We start from the raw sequence: 27,371 nt of genomic DNA, 5'->3' as shown, positions 1-27,371 counted from the left end.
CCTGAGCAAGGCTTGCCCCCTCCACCAGTTTGGAAAAAGGAATAGACAGCAGCCTTCGGGACTTGCGAGGCGCTGTTCTCGACGACCTGCTCCTGGGCTAGAAAGCCCTCCTCCCGTTTTCGCCGCACTCGGAGGCCCCGCCGGCCTGCCGCCCCTACCCGCCCGGATGGCCCTCCCCTGACCCCCGGACGACGCCCTGTGACGTCATCGCGAGGCGCCGGGAGCCGGCGACTGTGACTCCGTTCGCCATGGTGATGGCTCGTGACAATGCTTTCTCCTTCCCGGCCTCTGGGTGTTCCTTCAGGTTCTTGTGTTCTAAGCCGTGTGAGGGGAAAGGCGTGGGAAGTCTCTGATCTGACACTATGGAGGAAGGAAGGGGCGACACCTTCGAGGGTGTAAGCGCAGAGCGCCTTAAACAGCAGTTACTGAAAGAAATCCACAGGAAGTGAGTTGGCGGGCGGCGCGCGGGCTGCCGCGCCTGGTGTGGGGTCCGCGTCCGCGCCGCCCGAGGGCCGCGCCAGTGCGCGCCTGCCGTGCAGGGCTGAAGCCGCCGAGTGATGCGACGCCGGCTGTGTGGTTAATACCCGGCAGATCTGGCGACGTCTGAAAACAGTGTTTTATAGGAAAGATTGATTCATTTGCCTCTGATTAATCAGGCATTTGGTATTATAGACAGGATTTGAGGTAGGGTGTGCTGCCTTTAGGAGCAGATCAAGTGGAGTTTATTGTGTGCATATACATAATGCTAAAATATGTGTTTGGTCTTGATGTACCATTAAATTTAGGTTTTCTGTTTCAAATTCCAAAGGTTTCGTTTAAATATGCTTCTCTTTCATCCCTTTAGAACTTAACAAATGGTGACGTTTTGTAAAAATGATGTCCTGCCTATATGCTTTTTAGAATAGTATTAGTGCTTTGTATTAAATCTTTGAAATATTTTAAGATACATAACATTTTAGTACAATACGTTTTAAGATAACATTTTTTTAAGATACCGCAGCCCCACCGGCAGGCCCCATGAGAATTAGACTCTGCTGTCTGTCCCTATAGCTTCCTGTGCTTTCCTCTGTTGTAGCTCCAATCACACTATTTTAATTGCTTGGTTATTTCTTGGTCTTGTAGTAAACTATAATCATTCAGAGGACAGGTTCTGTATTCCCTGAGGCAGTAGAGGATAAGAGCCAAGTACTTGGTAAAGAAATCCTGCATTAAGTCACATCCCAGCTCTTATCACAGAGTAACTACCTGATCTTGGGCAAGTTAATGAACCTCTTTAAGCCTCAGTTTTCTCCACTCCAAGATTGGTGTACAAATCATTTTCTCATACCCTGTGTGGTTGTGGCCAGGATTGGGTCAAATGTGTATAAAGCACATTGGCCTGTAGTAATTCAGTGGAAGTTAGCTGCTGCTACTGCTGTTATTCTATTCACTTATTCATTGTAGTATCTTCAGCACTTAGCACAACGCCTTGAACATAATAGGCATTCAAAAATATGTATTGAATAAATGATTCTGTCATCATCATATTTTGATAATTAATGTGCTATTTTCTGATATTCTAAGCAGATAATATCTGGAATGCTATTGGGGGTGGGTATTTTTTTAAGTTAGCGTTTCTTTTTTCTTCTTTCTTTCAAGGTTGTCAGTTGTTACCTGTTGCCCTGGCTATTCCTGTCTATAATAATTTACGGCTCATTTGCTGGGCTTTGAGAAACAAAGACAACCAGATTCTTGGGATCATATTTAAAGTTAAAAGTAAAGGGTTTCTAGTGGTTGCCTGGGGAGCTTTGAGCTTTAGTGCATATTAACGTCCTTCTGGAACTGGGTAATCGGAAGCCGTTATTTGTCTAATTCCTGATTCTCAACCATGCCTTCAATAAGTGACGTTTCATAAATTGTTCTTGAAGTAGAGGTGGATTAGTATGTATTATTTTTCTCATGTTATTTTTTAGTTGAATCATAATTAACAGATTATTTTTAAAAATAGGGATCTAGTGCAACTCTCAGTACTTGAAGTAAGACACAAGATAGCGGAACTGGAAGCCAAACTCAATACTGACGATGAAGGTATATAAGTAAATATTTTTATATGTGACTCCTGTATAATTATTGTTCATTTTACCAAGATACCTATAGTGCATTAAACTACATGTATGGAATAATAGTACCAAGATTTCAGTATTACTTTTGGGCAGCATTAATAATAATTTATTATGGAGGCGTTTAAAACTGATATTTCAGAGTGTCATAGGTGTTACTCTCTAATTATTTACCTACTTATGAGTTCAAAATGTTCATTTATCGGGGCCGGCCCCGTGGCTTAGCAGTTAAGTGCGTGTGCTCCGCTACCGGCGGCCTGAGTTCGGATCCCGGGCGCGCACCGACCCACCGCCTCTCCGGCCATGCTGAGGCAGCGTCCCACGTACAACAACTAGAAGGATGTCCAACTATGACATACAACTATCTACTGGGGCTTTGGGGAAAACAAAAAAAAGGAGGAGGATTGGCAATAGATGTTAGCTCAGAGCTGGTCTTCCTCAGCAAAAAGAGGAGGATTAGGGGCCGGCCCGGTGGCGCAAGCGGTTAAGTGCGCGCGCTCCGCTGCGGCGGCCTGGGGTTCGCTGGTTCGGATCCCGGGCGCGCACCGACGCACTGCTTGGTGAGCCATGCTGTGGCGGCGTCCCATATAAAGTGGAGGAAGATAGGCACCGATGTTAGCCCAGGGCCGTCTTCCTCAGCAAAAAAAGAGGAGGATTGGCGGATGTTAGCTCAGGGCTGATCTCCTCACAAAAAAAAAAAAAAAAAAAAGAGGAGGATTAGCATGAATGTTAGCTCAGGGCTGATCTTCCTCACAAAAAGAAAAACAAAAAAAACCCAAAATGTTCATTTATCAATTAGCTAAACCTTAGTTACATGACATCAATACATTATTTCCTTAGTAAATAAAATATCACAGCTTTTCTATTTAAGTCGTATCCTTCATATCTTAACTTCTGGATTTTGGGGTATAACTTTAAAATCCTTATCTAGGTTTTGGCTATTTGTTTGTGTTGGAAGAATGTGTGTGTGGGGGGGGGGGAGCAAGTGTTGCACAAACACACACACACCCCCATATATCCTTAAAATGTATAAGGTATGCAAGATGTTAATTCATTCCAAAGATATTGATTGAAGTCTTGCCATATGTCAACACTTTGAATGGAAGACCTTTCTTTTCTCTGTTCCAAAGAGGTTCCTTGACTATTGGGAGAAACTAAATTAAATATGTCAAACTACGGGCCGGCCCCGTGGCTTAGCGGTTAAGTGCGCGCGCTCCGCTGCTGGCGGCCCGGGTTCGGATCCCGGGCGCGCACCGATGCACCACTTCTCTGGCCGTGCTGAGGCCGTGTCCCACATACAGCAACTAGAAGGATGTGCAACTATGACATACAACTATCTACTGGGGCTTTGGGGGAAAAATAAATAAATAAAAAAAAAATTACAAAAAAAAATATGTCAAACCAAAATATGAATATAAGAGGGGCCAGCCCCACGGCTTAGTGGTTAAGTGCGCGTGCTCCACTACTGGTGGCCTGGGTTCGGATCCCGGACGTGCACCGACGCACCGCTTGTCCGGCCATGCTGAGGCGGCGTCCCACATACAGCAACTAGAAGGATGTGCAACTATGACATACAACTATCTATCTATTGGGGCTTTGGGGAGAAAAAGGGAAAAGAGGAGGAGGATTGGCAATAGATGTTAGCTCAGGGCTGGTCTTCCTCAGCAAAAAGAGGAGGATTGGCATGGATGTTAGCTCAGGGCTGATCTTCCTCAAAAAAAAAAAAAGAAAAAAAAATATGAATATAGGAAATGATATAAGTTCTGCATAAGGAAAAATGGAAACTCAGGTAAGGGGAACCTAACACAATTCGGATGAGGGCATCAAGACAGCCTTTCCAGAGGAGGCAGAGCTTGAACTCAATGCTAAGGAACAGTAGGAGTTTATTAGGGTTATGGGGGTGGGCTTTGGTTCTTAAACACATTTATTCTTCTCTCTTTTTCTGTTTGGGAAGCCATGAACAAAAAGGATTAGTAACCATATGAGAAATAAAATGCTGCTTTTCATAAGTACCCACTGCTCTGTTAAAGCTTGATTGGAGAACACTGCTTCGTCCCAAGGCTAAAGTAGCTTCCTATGTCTCCATATCTATATCTTGGTTATAACTGGCTCTATGGGGGCAGACTGTGAGTACACTTACCAAGCAGTTGCACTGGCAAGGCTAGCTGGGATTTCTTCATCTATCTAGTTACAGACAATCCAGGTCATGCTCGTAGATACACATGCAGTGCAATAACTATACCCACTAGTAAAATCTAAGCCCAACAAGTTGTATTATCAACAACTCTTCTCATGGGGAGGAGCTGGAATGTTGGTATAAAGAGAAAAGGTAAAATGGTAAGTGAGAAAGTTCTTTCCTTTCCCAAGGTAAAGGACAGAAACGTTTACCCTTTCCTTAACATTAACTAAGGCCAGGAACTGTGTCAGGTGAGGTGGTGATTATTATTCCCGTTTATGGAAAAATGAAATTCAGGAATTGAAATAACTTGCTAAGGTCACATAGCCAGGGAGTGGCAGAGCCATGATTCCATCCTAGATCACCTGTTTACCACTACCACTAGTGCTATGACAACTGCTGTCTACCACGTCAGCACTCAACAGTTCTGGTTATCTACCACTGCATAGCAAACCACCCTCTAGCTTAGGGGCTGAAATAACAAATTCTCTCCCACAATTCTGTGGGTTGACTGGGTTGCCTGGGAGGTTCTTAATTGGGATCTCTCATGTATTGCAGTCAGATGTTGTCTGGGGCTCAGTCATCTGAAGGTTCAACGGCCTGAACATTCCAGGATGACTCACATGGCTGGTATCTGATGCTGGCTCTTGGCTGGGAGCCTAGCTGGGACTGCCTATCATAAATGCCTACACATGGCTCATGTAGTTTTTGCTTCTCACAGCTTGGTGCCTGGGTTCCAAGAGGATGTATCCTGAGAGCAAGCATTCCAAAAGGCACAAGTGACAGAAACTGCCAGGCTAGTTAAGGACTACTCCCAGAACTGACACACTGTCATTTCCACTATATTCTATTGGTCAAAACAGTCACAGATTCAAGAGGATGGAGAAGTGAACTCTACTTGTCAAGGTCACATTACAGAAGAACATATGGGATGAGATACGATATTGCAGTCATCTTTGGAAAAGGCAGTCTGCCACAGGGAGCATTAAACATAATGCCATTTGAGGAGAACCCTTAAGTAATTGATAAAGATGGAACCTATATTGTAATGAGAATGTGACAGGAAATGAGATTAAGGTTTATGAAAAAGACAAATGAAGAATAGTCTTTAATATGATGCTAATAAATTTGTATTTATCCTGAAGGCAATGGGGCAATATTAAAGGAGGTTTAAAATAAATTTATTGTTGTTTAAACATTACAAAAGAAATACATGCACAAGTAACAGCTATGGGTACATCTGTTTCTGTAATTCCTTCACACTTCCCACTCTTTCCCCAAATCTCTACCACCTTTCTCCTCATTTTCATTCTCAGCTAATAGCTTACCTTCCTCTTTCAAAGAGAAAAGAGAAGCAATCAGAAGAGGATTTCCACATGTTTCTACCAAGAAGGCTACCCACCCACCTGCATCTTTGCACATCCTCCTCCTACCCTCCTGTTCCTCTTCATGTTCTGTCCTTAATCTTATCTAAAGTTAACCCCTCCACTTGTGCAGTAGATCCCATCTGCTCTCACCTACTCAAGGATATCACTCCAGCGATTGTCCTCAGTCTTTTCTGAGCCATCTGTTTTTCCTGCTCCACTGGATCATTCCCAACAGCATACAAACATGCTGAATTTATTTTATCTAGAAAACAAATCACAAACCTCCTTTAGCCCCACATTTCCCTTTCTACTGTCATCCCTTTTGACTGCTCCATGTACAGCAAAACTCTTCAAAAGAGTAGTTTTCTATTTCTACTCTTTTCTGTTTCTTGTTTAATCTATCTGGCTTGTAACTGGATTAATTTTTAGGAAAACACAACCAACTTCAAGGAGCTTTGCATTTCCATAGTGGCCACTTGAAGCCCTTTATGATTTGTAGGGAACTATATACAGAAAAAGTGGTTTATGTTTTAATTAAATCTGAATTTCATTATCTTAAAGCTCAACCACCAAACAAAGAACAGGAAAGAAGATGTTCAGGAGACTTTTTTAAAAAGTAAGAAGAGTATTTGTGTAGAGCTTTAAGTGCATTTTAAAAAATGGAAACCTCACAACAACCCTCGGAAAAAAGTATTATTACCCCTGCAGATGAAAAAACTGCGACTCAGAGGGGTTCTAAATGGCTTTCTCAAGGCTACAGAGGTGGTGAGTGACAGATCTGGAATTTGAATCCAAGCATTCTGGCGTCAAATCCCGCACTCATAGCCTTTACTTCTTTCCATCTGTTAAGCTTATGTTTGCTTCTCATTTTTTTTCGTGTAGAGAATAGAACTTCAGTTTATTGAGCGTCTGTGACATTTGCTTGTCTAGGGATAGAAATGGGCTGTATTTGCCCAGCACAAGCCTGATTGTCTCATTCACTCTTGAACTCACTCCAATTAGAAGTTTTGCCTCTAATCAACTAAAACTGCTCTTGTCGAGGTCACCAGTGCCTTCCAGTTTGCTAAATCCAAAGTCAATTCTCAGGCCTTAACTTACTTAGCAGCATTGCCACAATTGATCACCCTCGTCCTTGAAACCCTTTGCTCCCTTGGCTTCTGGGACACCACATGCTCTTGGTTTTCTTCATACCTAGTGGTACTCCTCATTCTCTTCATCTTCCTGATTTCTAAAAACTTGTAGTGCCCCAGTGCTCAGTCCTCTGATTTTTCTTCTATAAATGCACTCACTACTTAGGTGATCTTTTCTGGTCATATGGTATTAAATACCTTAGTACATTGACAACACACAAATTTACATCTCCGTCCTGGACCTCTTTTGAGTTACTTTGAGTCTTCATTTATAGGCTGGTTTCTCTCCCCAAACCCCTTTGGCTATTAATTCATATATTAATAAATCAAACATTTTTTTAACTTGTTAAATGCTAAAAAATGTTTTGATAAAATTCAATTTGTGTCCCTTATTTTAAAACAAAGAATACTCCTATTTATCTCAAACTGGCATAATACTTAATGATGAAACATCAGAGGCATTCCCATTCCTGGGGAAAAAATGTGCCTGCTGCCAACACTGAAATTTAATAATGTTTTGAAAGTTGTAGTCAAGCAATAAAATATGAAACAGAAATAAGAGTTAGAGCTATTAGGATGACAAAGTTATTATAATTTTTCAGATTTTATAATTTGATATCTGGAACTTTCCAGAGTATCAATTGAAAAACTAGTATATTAGTAAAGAATTAGAAAATGGGTGGATACAATAATGGAAGAAATGTTTATTTAAAAAAAAAAGCACCAGCAATAACTAGTTAGAAAATAGGGGTTTTAAATGATCACACCCACAATTCCGGTCCAAATCATAAAATATCTGACAATATTCTTGATAAGAAATGTTCAGGACCTATCTGAAGAGATCACAGAAGACTATCCTATAAGGAGTAATAATAGTTCAGCCAGAATTCTCACCTTATTCAACATAAGAGATTTCATACCTGAGAGAAACTCCACAATAAAATGAAATTGGGAAAGTTTGCAGCCTTGGCACGTACTTTGCTGAGCTGCTGAGAATCTTATTGGTGGGTGACACACCGAACACCAAAAAAAGTCACTGTGACCCTTCTTATAAAGTTAATGAGCTAAATTCTTAAGTTTATTTCTTATTTCGGGAAATTTCTACTGGAGGGACATTATGTGAGTTAATATGTAACAGCTTCGGCTCTGCTCAAGTCTCTGAGTATCTGAGAACCTATACCAGAAAGAGAAAAAAATGCTAGAAGTTAGCCTATATAAAGAGCATAGGCCTTAGAATCAGAAGGCCCCAGGGCTTAAAACTTAACTGTGGAATTTAAATGTGTAACTTTGAATAATTTACTTAAAGTCCTCTTGGTCTCAATTTCCCTGTCTGTAAATAGGTGAAAATACATAACCCATAGCGTTGTTTGAGGAATAAATATGTAATATGTAGAGATTCTTACTATCTTCATTATTAAGTTTTTTTTGTTTTTGTGTGTGTGTGTGTGAGGAGAATCGGCCCTGAGCTAACATCTGCCAATCCTCCTCTTTTTTTGCTGAGGAAGACTGGCCGTGGGCTAACATCCATACCCATCTTCCACCACTTTATATGGGACGCCGCCACAGCATGGCTTGCCAAGCAGTGCGTCGGTGCACGCCCCGACCCGAACCGGCTGCAGCGGAGGGTGCGCACTTAACCACTTGCGCCACCGGGCGGGCCCCCGTTATTAAGATTTTAATAAGAGGGACATATACTTTTCCTATATGGGAGAAGTGGATATTATAAATATACTCATTCTCATCAAATTAATTTATCGATATGTAATTTTTATTAAAACACACAGATGTTTTTTCTTAACTTGAATAATTTATTCTAAAGTAACTGGATTAATAAATAGACAGGGATAATTAATAAGAAATTGTGAGGGGATGGGACTCTACAAGATGTAATAAAGCTATAATCATTAAAACTGGAAACAAATCAATAGAACAGAATAGATAGTGTATTAGTTTGCTACAGCTTCCATAACAAAGTACCACTGACAGGGTGGGTTAAACCATAGAAACTTAATTTCTCACAGTTCTGGAGACTAGAAGTCCAAGATCAAGATATTGGCTGGGTTGGTTTCTTCTGAGGCCTCTCTCCTTGGCTTGTAGCAGGCCATCTTCTTCCCGTGTCTTCACGTGGTTTTCCTTCTATACGTGTTTGTGTCCAGATCTCTTTTTCTTATAAGGAGACCAGTCATTATTTGATTAGGGCCAACCATTATGACCTCGTTTTACCTTCATTACCTCTTTAAAGGCCCTATCTCTAAATACAGTCACATTCTGAGCACTGGGGTCTAGGACTTCAACATACGAATTTAGGGGGAGGGAGAGGTGGGGCACAACTCAGCCCATATCAGATAGAAAAAAAAAACCAGATTCTAGTTTATCAAAACCATGTTATAATGCTGTGAAATGCAGGGCCAGGTTATTGTTAAGTTAATTTTTTAAAAAATCTTTTCAGTTAGTCTTTCAGTTATCTACGAAAAAGAGGAGAAAACCATTTTCATTTATGAGACTGTGGGAAATAGATTATTACAAACAAAATCTGCACCATATGTTGAAGTAGGAAAGTAGCAAATGATCATTGTTTTAGTCTGCTCAGGCTGCCATAAAAAAATGCCATAGATTGGGTGACTTAAACAACAGAAACTTATTTTCTCATAGTTCTGGAGGCGGGGAAATCTAAGATGATGGTGCCGGCTGATTTGGTTCCTAGTGAGTGCCTGCTTCCTGTCTTGCAGAGGCCACCTTCTCATTGTGTTCTCACACGGCAGAGAGAGCGAGCTCTGGTGTCTCTTCCTTCTCTTATAAGGGCACCAGCCCTATAGAATCAGGACCCTACTCTTATGACCTGGTTTAACCTTTATCACTTCCTCATAGGCCCTACCTCTAAATAAACTCATATGAGGGTTCAGTCTTCAACATATGAATTTTAGGGGGACACAAACATTCAGTCCATAACAATCATAAAGCTGTCACTTTCTAATTACTATCTGCCCCTCTTATCACCACCAAGAAATAAGAATTTTAGCCTGCCTACCGAGGTTTGGAAAAGAGCTTCTGGGAAGAGAACTGAAACCAAGGAGCCAATTACTCATAATGTTTTATTGGAATTTGTGTCATCACATGAACTTTTAAAGGAGCTAAAGGAGAAGTGATGAATTATTCAATAAGTTCTGTTTGGAAAATTGGTATAATATTTAGAAAACAAAATTCCTTTAGATCTTCACTCTATACTTAATTCTAAAACCTTCCAGGGCCAGCCCCATGGCTTAGTGGTTAAGTGCGAGCACTCCGCTGCTGGCGGACCGGGTTTGGATCCCGGGCGTGCACCGACGCACCGCTTCTCCGACCATGCTGAGGCCGCGTCCCACATACAGCAACTAGAAGGATGTGCAACTATGACATACAACTATCTACTGGGGCTTTGGGGGGAAAAATAAATAAATAAATAAAATTATAAAAAAAAAAAAATAAAACCTTCCAGAGGGATTATAGAGTTAAATATGAAAAAAATTAAACAAGAAAATATAGATGAATATATATCTGTTTATATATAAAGAAGGTCTTTAAGAACAATAAAAGAAATCACGGAGGAAAATGTATTTAGGTTTGACTTCAGAAAAAATAGTTTACCTTTGATTAAAAAAAAAAAAGACCAATATGAGAGGTCAAACAGCAATCTGGGAAAGATATTAGTAGCCAAGATGATGGACAAAAGGTCTATATTTTCACTACATCTATATTCTCTGCAATTCTGTTAGAAAACACTGAGTTCCCAGTACTAGATAAATATGAGTGGGACATAGAGACAATTGATGAGCATGGAAAAATATCCAACTTATTCTTTTAGTCAAGGTAATTTGAATTGAATTAAAACAGATACAATTTGTTGCCTATTGAAGAAGTAGAGATTTTTTTTAAGTAGAGATTATTAATTTATTTAATCTTTATTATGCTAAGTAACTGTATTTTTTTTTGTGAGGAAGATCAGTCCTGAGCTAACATCCGATGCCAATTCTCCTCTTTTTCACTGAGGAAGATTGGCCCTGGGCTAATATCCACGCCCTTCTTCCTCTACTTTATATGGGATGCCACCACAGCATGGATTGACAAGCGGTGCGTCGGTCAGAGCCTGGGATCCAAACTTGCAAACCCCTGCCGAACCCGGCCGCTGCAGCGGAGCACACGCACTTAACCACTGCGCCGCCAGGCCGGCCCTGGGATTTTTTTTTTTTTTTAAGTGAAATGGGAACATTGTACATTACTGGTAGCAGTGCAGCACTATCCTTTTGGAAAGCAATTTTGCAGTCAATTTCTTATGATGATGATGACGATGATGAAAATGATAATGACAACAACTAACTTTTATAGCATTTTCTGTGTGTCCTGCACTGTCCTAAGCATTTTACATGTTTTAATTAATACTCCCAATATCCTATAATGTAGGAACTTTAATTATCCTTATTTTACAGATGAGAAATTGAGGCACAGAAAAGGTAACTTGCTCAAGATCACATAAATAAGCTAGTAATTGGTGGAGACATGACTCAAAACCACTAGTCCTACCTTGGGGATTTTTTCCTCATTAAGTCTTCTGAAAATTTGGTGGGGGCCAAATTTACCCATAAGAGATACTATTTGCACCATTGTGTCCCCTCCTTTTTTGACACATTGGCATTTTTTTTCATGCTGTTCTCGCTGTTTGAATATCCTTTCTCACCTTCTCTGGTTTGAAACAGGTGTCATTTCCCCCAGCAGCATTGCCTGACCCCGTTCAATCTTGATCTTCCCATCTCTCATTCCCTTCTGCCACCTTCCTGATTGGATGTCCTGTGTGTTCCATAGCATCCACTTAACCAAATTTTTTCTCAAATGTTCTGGCTACTTGTCTTTCCCTGCACACTTGTCCTACTGCTGATTTGACAGCAGGGACGGTGTTTATTTTATTTTTGTAGCCCTAGTGCCTAGTACAGTGCCACATATTAGGCTTTTTCCTTTCCTTGTTAACATTTTCTTATTTTACAAAATCTTTTCAAATTAACAGAACTTCATCATTGTAATCATTATAAATATAGTGAATAACACAATTAAACATGATTGAGTTATTAAAGTCCACGTAGGATCAAGTTTCAACCAATTTAAATGTATTCTTTTTAACATTTTAAAATGTATTATTTGGCATTATTATTCAGTGGGGCTTTGTTCTTTTGTTTGTTGTTGTTAATATGCTATCTCACTTTGGCAAAAAAAAAAAGAATCCATATCTAAAAGATAGGACTCCACCTAGTTTTCTCTTGCTTAATGAACTTCCCCTTCCAAGGTCAATTCATAAGACTGACCATGAATCAAACTTCTAGAATTTTTCAATTTTGGGTTTGATTTTGCTTTTCATGGTACTGATTTTAGCCAAGATCTCTCTTTGAGATTGCAAAGCAATTTGATTTTTCCTTTAAAAAAGTACAGTGCTTGATTTTTTGTTTGTTTTTAGAGTTACTACGGGAGGAATGGTTTCATGGAGTTATTGCTTAGAGTATTTTTCCCCCAACAGACACAAATGTTTCTGCTAAATTTTTATCCTCATAATCTATATTTTAAATAATGGCTTACTATCACTGTATCTTAGACTTTGAAAGGTTAGCTGCTGTTGTGCTCAAGGTCAGGGATCATCTTTTTTGGTGTCAAGTTTATTGTGGCTGACTCAGAGACAGCACCACATCTCTTACTTGGATTGGTTTCAGATGGCTCTGGACTTCCCTACGTATCAAGATTATTCCAAAAACTCACTACAGTATTTTTAACTGCCAATCTTATTTCCAATTGAAAACATAATTTAAACATTATTGCATTTTAAAGACAGATGAAGAACGATGCAAAAATTACAAACCTTAGAATTTTCACTACTTTTGGGTTATCATAGAACAAAGTGTCATAGGGAAAGTAAAACCTAGTGTGGTCCTTTTTTAGAAAAAGAAAACAGTTGATAAATTGACCTGATTTCTGGGAGCCAATGCTATTTTGTGAAAAAAAATGATTAATCTCCAGTTTTGTGGGCCTCCATCCACTTGCTAAGGAGTTAGAAATTCCAGCACATTTACTTTGGTATTAGCCATATAAATCAGTGATGGCTGTGGATTTTGGTAATTTATATAGTCTTAATTTTTATGCAATTGAATATTAATTAATTAATTAAAGCGTACACATTATCTTACAAGGGTTAGGGACATAAGTGACCTGAAACAAGTCAACAGTATTGATTTAGCTGTTTGATAGCTCTATCTTGTCTTTTTTTCACAGTTCAACAACAGCAACTGATCAGTTGGGCCCAGTTAGTTAAGGTCTCTTAAGATTTTTCTAAAGTAGATTCTTTTGTTTTATGTGTATCCCTCCTCATAGTAAGATCAAAACAGCAATGAATGCATACTCATGTCAACTTGGACAATGTGGTAATAATTAGTACAGGTAGGATAGATTAGATGTAGATATGAACTATTTGCAAAAACGTCAAACAAAGGTATTCCAAATTAACTCTGGAAACCAGTCTCAATGATTGCCCATAGCCTAGATAGCTTAACAAGAGTTTATTCTGTGCTCTGTACTGATTAGTTTGTATTCTTTATTAGGAAAGTTGACCCGGAACTAGTTATGCTCGTTTCCCAGCTGCCTCCGGCTGACTTATCTATTAGGCACAGCAGGCACATTATGAAGGACCCATGATACTTTTAGGGGCCCGTGAAATGTTTTAATTTCTTTTAAAATCAGAAGGAAAAAATGGATATGATCCAGCCTGGACTATATTTGTCTTTAGATTAACACAGTAGTAAAATAGAATTTTAAATATTTTTTTATGGAGGAAGGGGTCCACGAAGGTAAAAGTGCCTAGGGCCCCGTGAAAGTCACAATGCACACCTGCAGCTACATAAGACTATCTTCTTCCCATTGTCTATAGATGCTACTGTTTAAAATTTTCTCCTTTAATTCAACAGTCCATATGCTTTTCTCTTTGTTTTTTTGTCCTCTGCAATCCAGAGCTGTCTGTGTACATTGAAGGAATTACACGTTGGAGTTTGGGTTTTGAGTGTATACGTTGGAGATCAGTTCACTACATTGGGGAACACGAATATTGACATCATTACCTCCAAGGCCCTGTACTCACTAACATTACTACATCATAGTATACTGTTAGGCTTATCCATATTTGATGATCTTTAGATTAATAATATTTTAAAGTAAAATAGGGTCAAACGTAAACTACACTCAGATGTGCTAAAAATAAATTGGATTCCTAGTTTTTTGGTAACTGTTCTCGTCTTGCTTGAAGCCCCCATTCCCATGGTGGAGAAAGGAGTCTGATTACAAAGACACTTCAGCTAGCCAGTTATAAAGATAATTCTCTCTATTTGGGCTTAGTGGTATCTTTCAGATAAATGTTCAGTCCCTCAGAGCTTCTCCTTTCTTCTTCTTCCCTAAAGCATTTGGATTAATGACTTTCAACTTCCCTTGGAGAGGGTAGTCCTGCCCCTTTCTTTGGTAGACTCTGTTCACTTAGAGATGAGGGGGGTAAGGAGACATGTGGCAGGTCAAAGAGGTTGGCAGTGGTGAGGGCTAATACTCTTTCTGCTTAGACTCCTCCATCAACTGTTATGTAGCAGAAGTCACCTATATATGTAAAGAACATTTAAAGTTTAGAAATAAGCCATCTTTTTTCTCTCTACAAAGTGTGATTTTCAAGACTCAAAAAAATTAGCTTGGGGACTTGAATCTGAAAATGATATTTTAATTTTAGGCTGTATTTTCTTCCTCTCTTAGAGCAATAGGACACATGTTTTGGCCTTAATAGCCAAAGAGGTTTAGTAAAAGAAACACGCTTAAGGATAAGAGAAGATGCCTGAATAAGTAGCCCAATGTAAACAGTGTTATCATAGCATAGTGGTAAGAGGATAGGCTTTCAAGTTAGATAAAACAGGGGTGAAACCCCAGTTCCCCCATTTATTAGCTCTGTCATCTTAAGAATGTTATTTAACATCTCTGAGACTTGGTTTCCTCATCTGTAAAATGGGTAATTAAGTTTTTTAAAACGACTGTTAAGTTAGCTAATATATGTAAAGTATTGTATACTTTACACATAGCAAACATGTAAGTGGTAGTAATTAAACGGACTTCAGAATTCTTTTGCAAAGGAAAAAAAATAAACTTGACATTGAATAGGAGGCTAGTGCTGTTTGGGTTGTTATATACGGATATTTCAAGTTCCAAGGAAAGAGACATGTTCCTGATATTCCCCCTAATAGAATTCCTTATAAAGATACGCAAGGAAAGAAAGAACAGAAGAAGGTAGGGAGTAAGGGAGTCCAGGAATCACAGAAGTCAGTGAGGTCTGCCTGTGTGGTAATCCAACTGTGAGTCCAGTCTCTGTGCTCTGAAAGAGCCTGTCTAACATAGAAACGCACACTGAAAAATCAGTTCCCTCTAGTTCATCGGTATTGCTAATAAAATCAAGTACAGTAGCAGAGTAAGATTGAACTGATTCATGTTATTTTAATGAATAAATGAGAGGTGGTGAGGTGATCTTGATTTTCCCCCCTCTGCACTTAGGTGGTGAGTGGAAAACTCGATATGAGACACAGCTTGAACTGAATGATCAACTGCGAAAGCAAATTGTTTATCTCAAAGAGAAAATGGAAAAACTCCGTGGAAACCCTTCAGGTACAGAAGGAACTATATATATGTTTTATATGTTAAGTTAAAACTGATGAAATATCAATTCTTCATATTTGCTTTATTGTAGATATACTATCTTCTATTCGTGTGTATGAACAAATGCCAGTGGTAAGTAAAAGATGGGTAAACAAAAAGAATAATTAAAGGAAAGTATGTACATTCTTTCCCCAGAGAGGTTCCAAACAAAAGTTTAAAGACTGTGGCAAGGTCCAAATAAAATATTTGTTCAGTGGAGCTCTTCCTAGGATGTGAGGAATCCTGTAACAAGGCCTTCACCTTAAATCTCCCCATTATAAATCTGGGCAGAGATCCTCTCTCAGGTGCAAAGTGGAATAAAAAGAATCTTAATAGTCAGGCTGGGTGGAAATAGAGTGTGTCTATTCCTTGCAACCCAAAGGAAACTATTTAACACACAAATACGTGTCTTATACCTATCTAAAAACATTTCCATTCTAGTTCCTCTGGAATACATATACACACATATGCATATATGCACACACATACATTCACATACACACACACGTATAATATGTATAAAATCCAACAACAGAGAACCCATAAATTTTCCCTATAATATGAAACCTCATTGGGCCACTCCACTTACTTTTTCTTTTGGTTGTCCTAGTTATATTTTTCCTCCTTTGAGAGTTAATTTTAATCCCTGATAAGTTAGTTAAATTTATATGTTTTATACTATACAAGGCACATTCATTTGTTTTGTAGTCATTCAAATATTTATCTTTTCAAATGTAGAGAAGGCTCAAAGCATTACTTATACTGGGTCCAGAACATGCTTAGAAATAGCCTTTTCCTCAGAACTCTTGCTGAATTTTTATTTCAAGAATACTCACAAAAACCTGGAAATCTTATAAAAAATAAAATGTACTTTATATGAAAATGAAAATTCAATAGTTAAATTGGCAGGACTTAACATTACACTAATAATAATAATTTGTCCTTAATTAAATGTATATAGTATGCAAATTAATTTCATGTTCATTATCTCAGCTTCCAACAACCTCGTGAGATAAAATTTAATATTATTCCTTTTGATACATGTGACACTAAGCTTAAAGAGATTCAGGGATTTGCTCAGAAGCACGCCGTCTGGAAATATAGAGCCAGATTCTCTCCCTCTAAAAAAACCTTTGCCCATTTGACTACACCATGCTGCGCCAACAGCCCTTCTCTCCTGCTTATCAGAAATAACGTGTTGTTTACCAGCTGTAGGTAGAGCACTAAGCTGACTGCTGTATTCACAGGTCCTGAGAACCAGAGCGTTTTTGGAGATTGCTTTTTGAATAACTGCAAATCTTCAGTGAAAGATATAGAAAGATCTTGTATTTTTGTTAATAATGAATCAGGGGAAGAAATAAGCCTTTTTCCACACCTCTTTGTTATTTTTTATTTTCAACCCAGAAACACCTTTATTTCTATGTGCGGAAAGTCAGGAAAATAACATTTATTTTGTTTTGTTTTTTAATTGAAAAATTGTAGTTTTTTTCATCTGCCATGGAGTCATATCCCCATCTTGTGGTATTTAGAAATTGCTGCAAGGGCTATTTTAAGCTTAATGTTTCTTAATATGGGTAGAATTTTAATACTACCTATAGAATATAAAATACTACCTACAGAATATAAAACATTCTGGCTGCTTCCTTCTAGATAACCCACCCCCAGTCCTAGCTGAAGAAATTGAGTATCACTGGCCTCAGTGCTGGTGTGACACAGTAAAATACTTTATAGTAGATCTAAGAAGCATTTAGTCAGTTTTCTGTCACCTCAGGCTCTGTAACATGTTCATGTTGGCAAAAAATATATTTATTTCCTTTGATGAGTTTGTGTTATTTTTGAAGAAAATGTGGTTCTCTAAGAGGTTTAGATCTGGAGGCAAAGTATTAAATTTCTCTTCAGTAAAGGACTAAAGAAATAGAAGAACTAAGAGTGGGGCCACATACCAGGAAGAAAGGAAAGATAATGAAAGTTCAGGCTCTTGAGGAACTGGTCCTCTCCATTCTCTGGGCAGATGCCCTGCATGAGTGTTTGGGTTTTCTTACACAGTGGAATCCAGGAGGGTTTTTCGGAACAGCAGGGGTGAAGAATCTAGCCAGGGACTTGGTGATGGAAGCTGCCACCTACTGAGCAAAAAGTACTAGGATCCAAGAATCCCATATGCAGTCAAGAAATCTCTCTCATCCAAGGACAAAAGATGTATTGTCTTATTCTTTATATAAAAGTATTCGTGAAACTGAGACATGTACTATTTGTGTAATGCAAACACTTCTGGTTTTCTAGGACTTAAATTAGTTGTTTTTGTGGGATAGAGTATAAATTCAAACCCTGTTTGTAAATTTACTGAATTCTTTATCCTTGTTGTAGATTGTATAGTCTTTGGGAGTAACCTATACAGACATACTTAAGAAATTGATGTCAGATAGTTTGAATACTAATTTTGAGTAACTTCAGATTACAGGTTTGCTAGTGGGCAACAAAAGGGATGAACACTAATTTTTAACCAAAGTATGTGTAATATTTGAAAATGTTATGAAATTGAAAAAGAAATATGAAATGTTAAGTTATTTTCAACCTGGATCACTAAAGTGGACTAGATTTTAATATTTTAGAAAAAACTATTCACTTAAGTGAGAGTGAGGTTCTCGTCCTTGTTCTGATACAGACTAGCTTCAAGCCTTCAGCCTTTTTGAAGATTACTTTTCTTATCTGAAGGTAGTATGATTAGATCACCGTTAAAGTACCTTTCAGTGGTAAAATTAGTTAAAATCTAATTTTAGCCAGATGAAACCAACAGTTAAGGGTTACATTTCGCTGCCTGTGAGAGAAAGGCGTAAACAAGTAAGCTGTTGTTTCCTTTCATGTGACAGAAAGTTGGAGGGATGCAGTGCAGGGTGGCGCAGGGGCTCTGTAACGCCCTCAGGAATCCGGGCTCCTCCCGACTTTCGCTCTGCCATCCTTTAATGAGCGGCTTTTGTCTCTATGCTCACAAGATGGCTGCTTCCTCTTCTCACCTGCTTCACATTCCCATTCAAAGAAAGAAGTAGCAGAAGGGCAAAGGGCAAAGGTGAAGACTAGTCAAATCTGCTTCCTTTCAAAGAGCTTTCCAATGTGCTGCACCCAGCAATCTCCCTTTGCATCTCATTGGTTAGAACTGTATCAGATGGCCCCCTGTATTTGCAAGAAAGGCTGAGAAATGTAGTGTTTTACTGAGCACAGTAGGAAGAAGGGGAGAATGGATGCAATTAGTGCTATCTGCCATAAAGTCATTTAAAATGAATACCATTTTATTTTAAAGTAATATGTATTTATTTAATATTACTTGGAAAATAAAAGACAAAGAAAAATAATATTAAGTCAAACATATCACTGACTTCATTTTTAGTAAATTTTTATGTGCATATATATTGATTAAAAAGAACAGGTCAATAAATAAATCAGCCAAAAAAAAAAAGAACAAACAAACGACTGCACTTTAAAAAAATATGTAATTGTAACCTTACTTCATGGACAATTTTGTATTCTATACTAATCATGGAGAATTAAATCAATTATTTCTTATGTTTTCTTCAGGTACATTTTTAAGGGCTATATTATATCCCATTGCATTGGATTATTAATGTTCAATTACTTTTCCCTATAGTTGAATATTTTAGGTTATTTCTGTTTTTAATTTTAAATAAAACCAAACCCACAAAGAATAATATGGCAAACAATATATTCTAGTATTAGCAAATCTTCAGATTTTTGTCACTTTTTGACTTCAATGTTTTAATGAAAACGATTTATAGACAGAGTTGAGGTCCGTTTTGTTCCTCTCCCTGTATGCTTCCGTTTACTTCCTCTTTATAGGCAAGACTATCATGGATTTGGTATACATCATTCCAGTTTATTTTTAAATACCTTTCTACATATGTTGTGTCTAAAAATGCAAATAAAAGTATTATACTGTACATATCATTCTTTTTGTTTTTTTTAATAATTTTATTAATTTATTTATTTTATTCCCCCAAAGCCCCAGTAGATAGTTGTATGTCATAGCTGCATATCCTTCTAGTTGCTGTATGTGGGACACGGCCTCAGCATGGCCGGAGAAGCGGTGCGTCGGTACGCACCCGGGATCTGAACCTGGGCCGCCAGCAGCAGAGCACGCGCGCTTAACCGCTAAGCCATGAGGCCGGCCCTATATCATTCTTTTATTTGTTTTTTTATTCTATCCATGTTAATACTTAAAGATCTAATGAATTTTATCTGCTATATAGTCTTCCATTATATGTATATATCCTAATTTATTTATTTATTCCCCTCTTTATGTATGTTGAGGATTTTTCAAAATCTCACCATGACAAACATTGCCATAGGGAACATCCTTATACATGTCTCCTGGTACAAAGCGTTCCTCTGGGGTTGGCTAACTTTTCTGTAGAAGGCTAGATAGTAAATATTTTTGGCCTCACAGGCCATACTAGCTCTGTTGCAGCTTCTCAACTCTGCCGTTGTAGTGTGAAAGGAGCCACAGACAATACCTAAATGAACACATGGGGCTGTATTTGAACAAATCTTGGCTTACAAAAACAGGCCGCAGCTGGATTTGGTCTTCAGGCTGAAATAATTTGCTGACCTTTGCTTTGGGGCAGTGGTCTACAAGTTTGGTAGGCAACAGACTCACCTCGGGAACCTCATACACACACAAAGGCCAGGCCCTGTTCTTTAACCAGCTTGCCACCTCTGTGTTCTGTATTATCTCTCCAGATAATTTGGATACACACCAAAGTTTGAGAATCACTGCTCTAGCATACATATACTTAGAGTATGATGAAATATGTACATTTTTAAATTTTTAAATAATGATAAAGTCTCTCTAGATCAATATATCTAAAGGGATGCCCTAGGTTTACCATTCTTTCAGTATATTTGGAATAAGAGAGGTGATGGGAGATGAGGCTGGAAATATAGGCAGGGACTAGATAATAAAGGACTTTGTATCCATGTTAGGGAGTGTGAACCTTTTTTATATGTGATAGAAAGCTGTTGAAGTACTTTATAGAGAGTTTAAATACCTCTTTTCTCCCCCATGGAGAAAGGATCCCCTGAGGTGGATGAGACTCGAGGCAGGGAAACCAGTTAAGATGCTGTAGTCCAGGTAAGGAAAGGTGAGTTTTTTAGCTTGGGCAGTAGAATATGAGGATGGAGCAGTTGTGACAGATTAAAGAGATATCTAGAAATGCGATCAGGAATACTTGGATGCTGAGCTGAGACTGGGAGAGGATTTGAGGACAATTAAGGGTTCTAGCTTGAAAAACTTTGTGGATTACAACGAACAGGACTATAGAAATGAGAACTAGTTGGGTTGTTAGGAAATGATGAGTTAGGTTTGTGTGTATTACACAGATGATAGTAGTCAGTAAGCAACTGGAAATAGTTTTAGGCTATGGAAAATTGTCTCTAAAAATAGAGATCATGGAGTCGCCGGTGTCACTTGAAGTCATGAAAGTGCAAGAGATTGTTCAGAAAAAAATATACAGTAAGAGAAATAGGATTAAGGATGGAACCCTGAAGAATGCTAACATTTAAGGTGTTAGCTGAGGAGGAGATTCAGTGAAGATAACAGAAGAAAAAATATTGAGAAAAGGTGAGGGAGAGAACTGGAAAAGAGTGGAAAGAGAAGGTTTTATCAATGTTCAGCAGAAGAATGTTCTCCAAGAAACTTCTGGTGCAGGGTAGGTTAAAGCTCATGATCCAAAGTTTGGGCAAATTATTCAAAGGTGAAGAATGTAAGCAAGTGCCAATTAGAAGACAGGATGTTGGGAGAAAATGTGGTGTAGTGGAAACGTAGAGGTGAGAAAATGGAGTGAGTGTAACCTGTCTTACCTAAAAACATGGCTTTTGGAATTAGACTATCCTAGATCAAATTCAGACTATGGGACACTAAGGAAATTATTTCATCTCTCTGAGGCTTAATTTCCTCATCTGTAAAATGGAGTTAATTAAGCTCTCTTGCAAATTTGGTGTGAAGATTATTAGAGACATACAAAGCAAATAGCATAGTGCCTGACATAGTAAGCAGTGTGTTAGATCCCTTCCACCTTCTCTTGATAAAGGAGAAGTAAAATTTCATTAAAACAAGCCTGTTGTGAAATTAACCTTAATCTATTTGGAAGGAATAAGGGCAAGGGTAAGGCCCAAAGATGTGCAATCTGTTTTCGCTTATTAACCTGGGCTGTTATATAAATTGTGAATCTTCTGGTACCTTCTTAAAACTATGGTAGAATTTTGTGGTTCTTAGTATCTGTCCAGAAAACAGAGGCTTCAGCAAGGCTTTAATACTTCTAATAAAAAGCACAGAGCCTTTACTTCCTTGGGGTAGCAAGGTGTACATTTTCTAGCCCCTTCTGTCTGTGTCCACCAGAAAAAGAACCTATTGCCTATCTAATGTTCCCTCCAGGGATGTCCAGGTGTGTCCAGCAAAGATCTGTAGCCATTCACTGGAAGACTAGAATCTTCCAAATATTGGAATTTAGGCATTCCAAATAACTAAAAGTTATGGCTAATTAGGCTGTGTTGTCTCTGATGAGCAATAGCTATTTTTCAAGTTCTGACTCAGCCCTCAGACTTCTCCATTAATCTCCAGTTAGGATTCCTGTGCCACACACAGGAAAGAAGATTGGCCCATCTGCTTCTCTACTTCCCTGTACTGTCCAGCACTGCCACGTCCTTAGTTGCTGGTCAATATATAGAGTTGTGGTTCTTGAATTTTCAAACTGTTTAAGAGTCATGGATAATTTATTAAAAGTATGCATTCCGAGACTTGCCCCCAGAGATCCTCATTTGATAGGTATGGGGTAAGGCCTGGGCATTTGTATTCTTAGCAGGTATTTTAATAGGTTCCATTGCAGAGTGGTCTTGCCCCTTGGTGCCAGGAAGAACCTTTCCTGGTTGTTGTATCCTACATTGGAGAGAAAGTGCATAGCTATTGGAAACCATTTAGGCCACATTTGTGTAACAAGGAGGGTTAGGAAGGAGAATTCTCAGGCATTTCCCATCTAATGACTACATTTCTCCAAGGTGGTGGGCGTTGGAGATCATCTTGAAATGCTGAGCCAGCATCACTTTATTGGGCACATAATTTTTACATAGGTTAAATAGGCAATAGGTACAGAACTTTACAATAAGTATACAGAGTAAGATTAAGAGCAATACTGTAAGCCTGGTTTGCAGGATGATTCTAAACAAGGAGCTCAGACCTGAAGGGAGCTGAGCAGATCAAAAGACAGTGGATTGTTAGGTGAAACTTGTTGTAGCCAATGTGCTTGCTCTCTAATCTTACATCATTGGGTTTCTACTTCCCCAGAGGCATTTATCCATGTGCAACAGGATTTATTCGCCACTGCACAGACACCTCCTTGCTCAGCAAGTAGATAACCAAGGACTATATGATTATCCAAAACTACCTTGGCCAAAGAGTTAAGCGACTGTTGCTGAGCTGAAACTGTCTTGGCTGTGGAGTCAGCCAACTCTTCTAGAGTCAGGGAAGAGATTCCTGATCTTTTGTTCATTGGCATTCCCTCTGATCCATGGGAAGAAAGGTCTCCCCATGGAGGCAAACCCAAAATCACACACACCTCCTGGAAATTCTCATTTAAACTATGCAGATTCAATGGGAGAGTCCAATGAGAGGCCTCTGTTTGGTTATGCAGAGAGAAGAAGACAGTGAATACAGCAAGGGTACACTGTCCTTATATTCTCTGGCTATCAAGGCAATGAATTGCCCAAACATAAAGACTATTACTGAAACCTCCACAGATGAAGACTGAACCGGGAGTGTATACAAGGCTCCCACATAAGTGATATCATCTATAGACAGAGGTATTAGTATTATATAACCAAGGCTCAGATACTATGTTGTTACATAACAAGAGGCTGCCTAAATACATAGACATGTTAAGAAATATACAAACAATTCAACTTACATTGATGATTCCACAAAATTTTGCATACAAATATTTAAAAGATCTTGTTTTCCCCTCCCAAGGCTGGGTTAAATTGAAGCAAGGAACAAGTTTAGGCAGGCTTAGCACTCTAACTGGGTAAAGTGGGCCAACAGAGCAATTTAGACAAACAGCATCTGGAATTCCAGTGAAATTACTTACAGGGTGAACTAAGAGGTCATTGCTGTCTTGGACAGACCAAGGTTTCTGTTGGCAAATTCAACAATCAGAGTGGTTTCTCCCTTTTGCAAGGGATTAGAAAATGTGGACAAGAGCATTGTCCTTCCAGGAAAGAGAGGGAGAAAATAAAGTAAGAAACAGCAGTGGGAAGAGGGTATACAGGCCTGGTCTAGGCATCTTGGGAAAGCTGTCTGCCTCAGATGTTGGCTGCTTCTCTTCCTAGTCAACTTGATTTGGAGGTCCCTAGTGTTTGTACAGGTCTAGCTGTCAGGGGGAGCCTTCTTTACCTGTGAGATGTGTACCCAAGGCTTGAGTCCCTGAGGTTTGATGGCCGTCTGGGTAGTGAGGAAGGCTGAGTATAGTCCCTTCCAAGGAGATTTCAAGGGCAGTAAAATTGGAAATATTAGTTTAGAGAATTGTAGCCAGACCTTTAAGGAAACTAGAAGAATTTAGGATCCAGTCCAGCTTATCAGTATATAATAAACCTTAAAGACAATTAATAGGACTAGAATTTAATATTTACAAAGGTGCAAACATTATTTCTGTGTCCACAATTACCCCCATTTTTATTAAAGATAATCATAGTAAAACTAATTTGTTGTTATTAAACTCGGCCTGCTTATTTATATAAATGTAGCAAAATATAGTAATTGACCACACAAGCTCTTTTTTGTAAGCATAGTACTGGGCCGATTTTTCCGAGCAGTTCTTTAAAGCTGTCTGGTCATATCTGAGTCCATGTACATCTTTCTCAAAGATAACTTTCTAGTCAAGCCTTGGTAATATAGCCGATATTTCCAATTGTGTCCTGTTATAAGGAGAATAAACTCTCATTGAATCAATTGTGTCCTGTTATAAGGAGAATAGACTCTCATTGAATTTGTGCAAATACATACATTGTCATGAAAAGAATACTTAAGAGTTTCCGAATTCTAGAGGGATCAGGTAGAGAGAAAAAGATAAATGTTTCAACCCTTGTTGCAAAGATACACTTTACCAAATTGCTGTTAAGTTATAGATAGCCTAAAGGAGAAGAGAAAAGGGGATCTTTTACATCTGAAAAACAAAACATTAAAGCAATCAGTCCTCCATTTGAGTTCCAGAAACTCCCACCCAGTTCAGTGTTATGATCTTGAAGTTGTCAAAACCTGTATTCCACAGTACTTGTCAAAGTCTTTTCCATGAATCTCTTTGAAAATGGACCATATTTGCAAAAGCATCAAGTAAAACAATAACTGTCTGTAACTGACAAAAAACGTTTTAAAACGGTAATGGGTAAATGCAATTGACAAGGAAATTTGGGTGCTTTGTGACATACATTTTAGATAGTAACTAGAATGACAGGTAATAACGTTATATTTGGATGTATTAGATTTTTAGGAATTTTATACAATTTCCAGAGCATTTTTTAGTAATATTCACCCATATAATATAACCTAAAAAGGTTTATTATTGCTTATTTGACCATGCTTCTCATGGAATTTGACATACCAAATAAGCCTAATTAGTTTAATATCTCTCTTTTTATAAGGAGAGGGAACAAATCTTTCGAGATGCCCCAGGTGCCCTCTGGAAAATCCCCAAATTATATCCAGGTCGAAAAGATGTCATTTAGAATTGGACTATTTGGGGAAGCTTATCAAAAATATCAAAAGGTTTGGACCCTTGACCAAATAAGATCACAGATCATTACAAAAAAAATACTTAAGTATCTATTTGACCAAAGTAACAATAACGGGTTTCAAAGGCAAATACAAAAAGTTACACAGTTGTAAGCAAAACTTAACTCCTTCATTACTAAGAAGACTCAGTTTTCCTAATTAAAGACCTGATTTAAAAAAACACACACACAGGAAATTATTTTGATAAAACACAAAATCTGTTTTCTAGGCATATTACTTAAAGGTAAAGAAGCTTTCACAATCTGTTTTACCAGTAGACCAATAGTGCAAGAAAATCTTGTCCTTTTAACAGAAAAGAAAGCCAAATTTTAAGTTTGCATCATCTTATTTTGATATTAAAATTCATTCAGTCCAATCTTACTTAATCCTGACTGCTCATAAAATTCTTTTCCCAAGATTCCTTTCCATAAACCTTCTACAACTTTTTACATTCAAATTTTGTCCTGTGTTTTCCTTTGCCCCATTCCAAAATAACCAGCCCCTCTTTAGGACAATATTATTTTCTTTTCCCTCAACAAAATGCATTTCCATTCCTCACACCTTCTTTTATCAAAACACACATCCTACTTTCCTTGCATATGGAGATGTTTCCCTTTTTATTTCTACTATCTTTAGCTACATATATTAGAATTCTTAACCCTTAGGATTTCCAATTCCTAGTGAAAACTAAGGAGTAAGCAATCAGGGACTGGCAGATTTATAAATACATTTCATAATTTCTAGGAATATATGCCCTTTTGAATAGTGCAATCTTTCAGTGTGGCACAAGACATGGTTACTAACAGACCCAAATTTATCTTTAGTTTCTTTCCAATAGGAAGCCAAAAGTAGATAAACCTATTTTCAGCAATTAATGTTTTAGTATTTTATCGTGTTTAAAAAATAATTTTGGTATTCAATGACTATCGATTGTTTAATTTAACTTAGTATAAACTTGGATCTTATTTACATTTATTTTAATTACTTGCTTTTAAAATCATGCTTGGATTAGACATTAAATAGCCAACCATCATCTTAAGTTACTTTCTTGTGATAAATTCTGAAACAGACAGCATAAGCCTACTTGACTAGTAAACCCAGGCAGAGAAAAACGTTGCACATGCGCATTACACCCAATACTAACAACTCTGAAGACATGCTGGTCTTTTATTTATACCAACTACCTTAAGCTAGCTGGCTTTTATTTACTAAAGATTAACCTAGATCATGTAAACTTGAAAAGTATTTGAGTTAGTTTGTATTATATTTCTGAGATTTAATAATATTTAATTTATAAGTGCTTAATTTCAAGCCAAGTAAATAGAGCTTTTTTACAAATCAATTCTAACAATATCATCCAGAGGTAGAAAAATACCACATCTCTATAACAAACATACATGGACATACATAACATACAGACAGGCACAGACAGAGGTCTCATAGCTCTCATTTTAAAACTTTAGCTATGTCTCTGGTACAATAATATAAAACTCAAAAGAATATTTGGATCCAAATTGTATTTCTGGCAGATGAACTAAGTTAATGTGATTTGTTCAAATGGCCAAAGTCTTTTACTAAGGATTTTTATTTACATTTTGTAAGGATCCTTTTAGAGCTGTTTTTGAAGTCGTTTTGTCTATTATCAAAAGTCTAGGGCAGAGCCAGCCCTGGTGGCCTAGTGGTTAAAGTTCGGCACACTCTGCTTTGGCGGCCCAGTTTTGGTTCCCATGCGTGGAACCATACCACTCATCCATCTGTCAGTAGCCATGTAGTTAAAAATGCACATGTTGGGGACCCAAAGCCTGGCTGGGGTCCCTGAAGGAGGGCTGCTCTCAGAACATTTAGATGACTGGGATCCCATTTCTGAAATTTCCTCTGAAAACCCAAGAAGGTTGCTAGAGTCCTAGTCCTGATCCCCAAAGGAATCTAAAAACAAAAGAAAATTGCTGGATTCCCCGCCCTGATTCCAAAAGGAATCGGAAAACCAAAGAAGGACTCCTGGATTCTCAGCAAGCCTGTGCCTTCCCAAAAGGAACTGTGTTACCTTCA

At 38.2% G+C, this 27,371-nt stretch overlaps 1 protein-coding gene across 1 annotated transcript in view; it reads left to right on the top strand.

The window, feature by feature from the left end:
* The first annotated feature begins 239 nt into the window (after nucleotides 1-239).
* CCDC169 (coiled-coil domain containing 169) overlaps nucleotides 240-27,371 on the top strand; it is a 52,228-nt gene continuing 25,096 nt past the window's right edge. Inside the window, exons 1-4 of the mRNA XM_058548572.1 lie at nucleotides 240-445; nucleotides 1,988-2,067; nucleotides 15,356-15,466; nucleotides 15,549-15,590. Coding sequence (XP_058404555.1) covers nucleotides 363-445; nucleotides 1,988-2,067; nucleotides 15,356-15,466; nucleotides 15,549-15,590 — 316 coding nt within the window. The 5' untranslated portion in view covers nucleotides 240-362. The remainder of the gene's footprint in view (nucleotides 446-1,987; nucleotides 2,068-15,355; nucleotides 15,467-15,548; nucleotides 15,591-27,371) is intronic.

This window comes from Diceros bicornis, chromosome 9 (genome assembly GCF_020826845.1).
Source record: "Diceros bicornis minor isolate mBicDic1 chromosome 9, mDicBic1.mat.cur, whole genome shotgun sequence".
NCBI lineage: Eukaryota > Metazoa > Chordata > Mammalia > Perissodactyla > Rhinocerotidae > Diceros > Diceros bicornis.
Note: the sequence above shows the minus strand (reverse complement) of the source record. Positions and strands in the feature narration are given on the sequence as shown.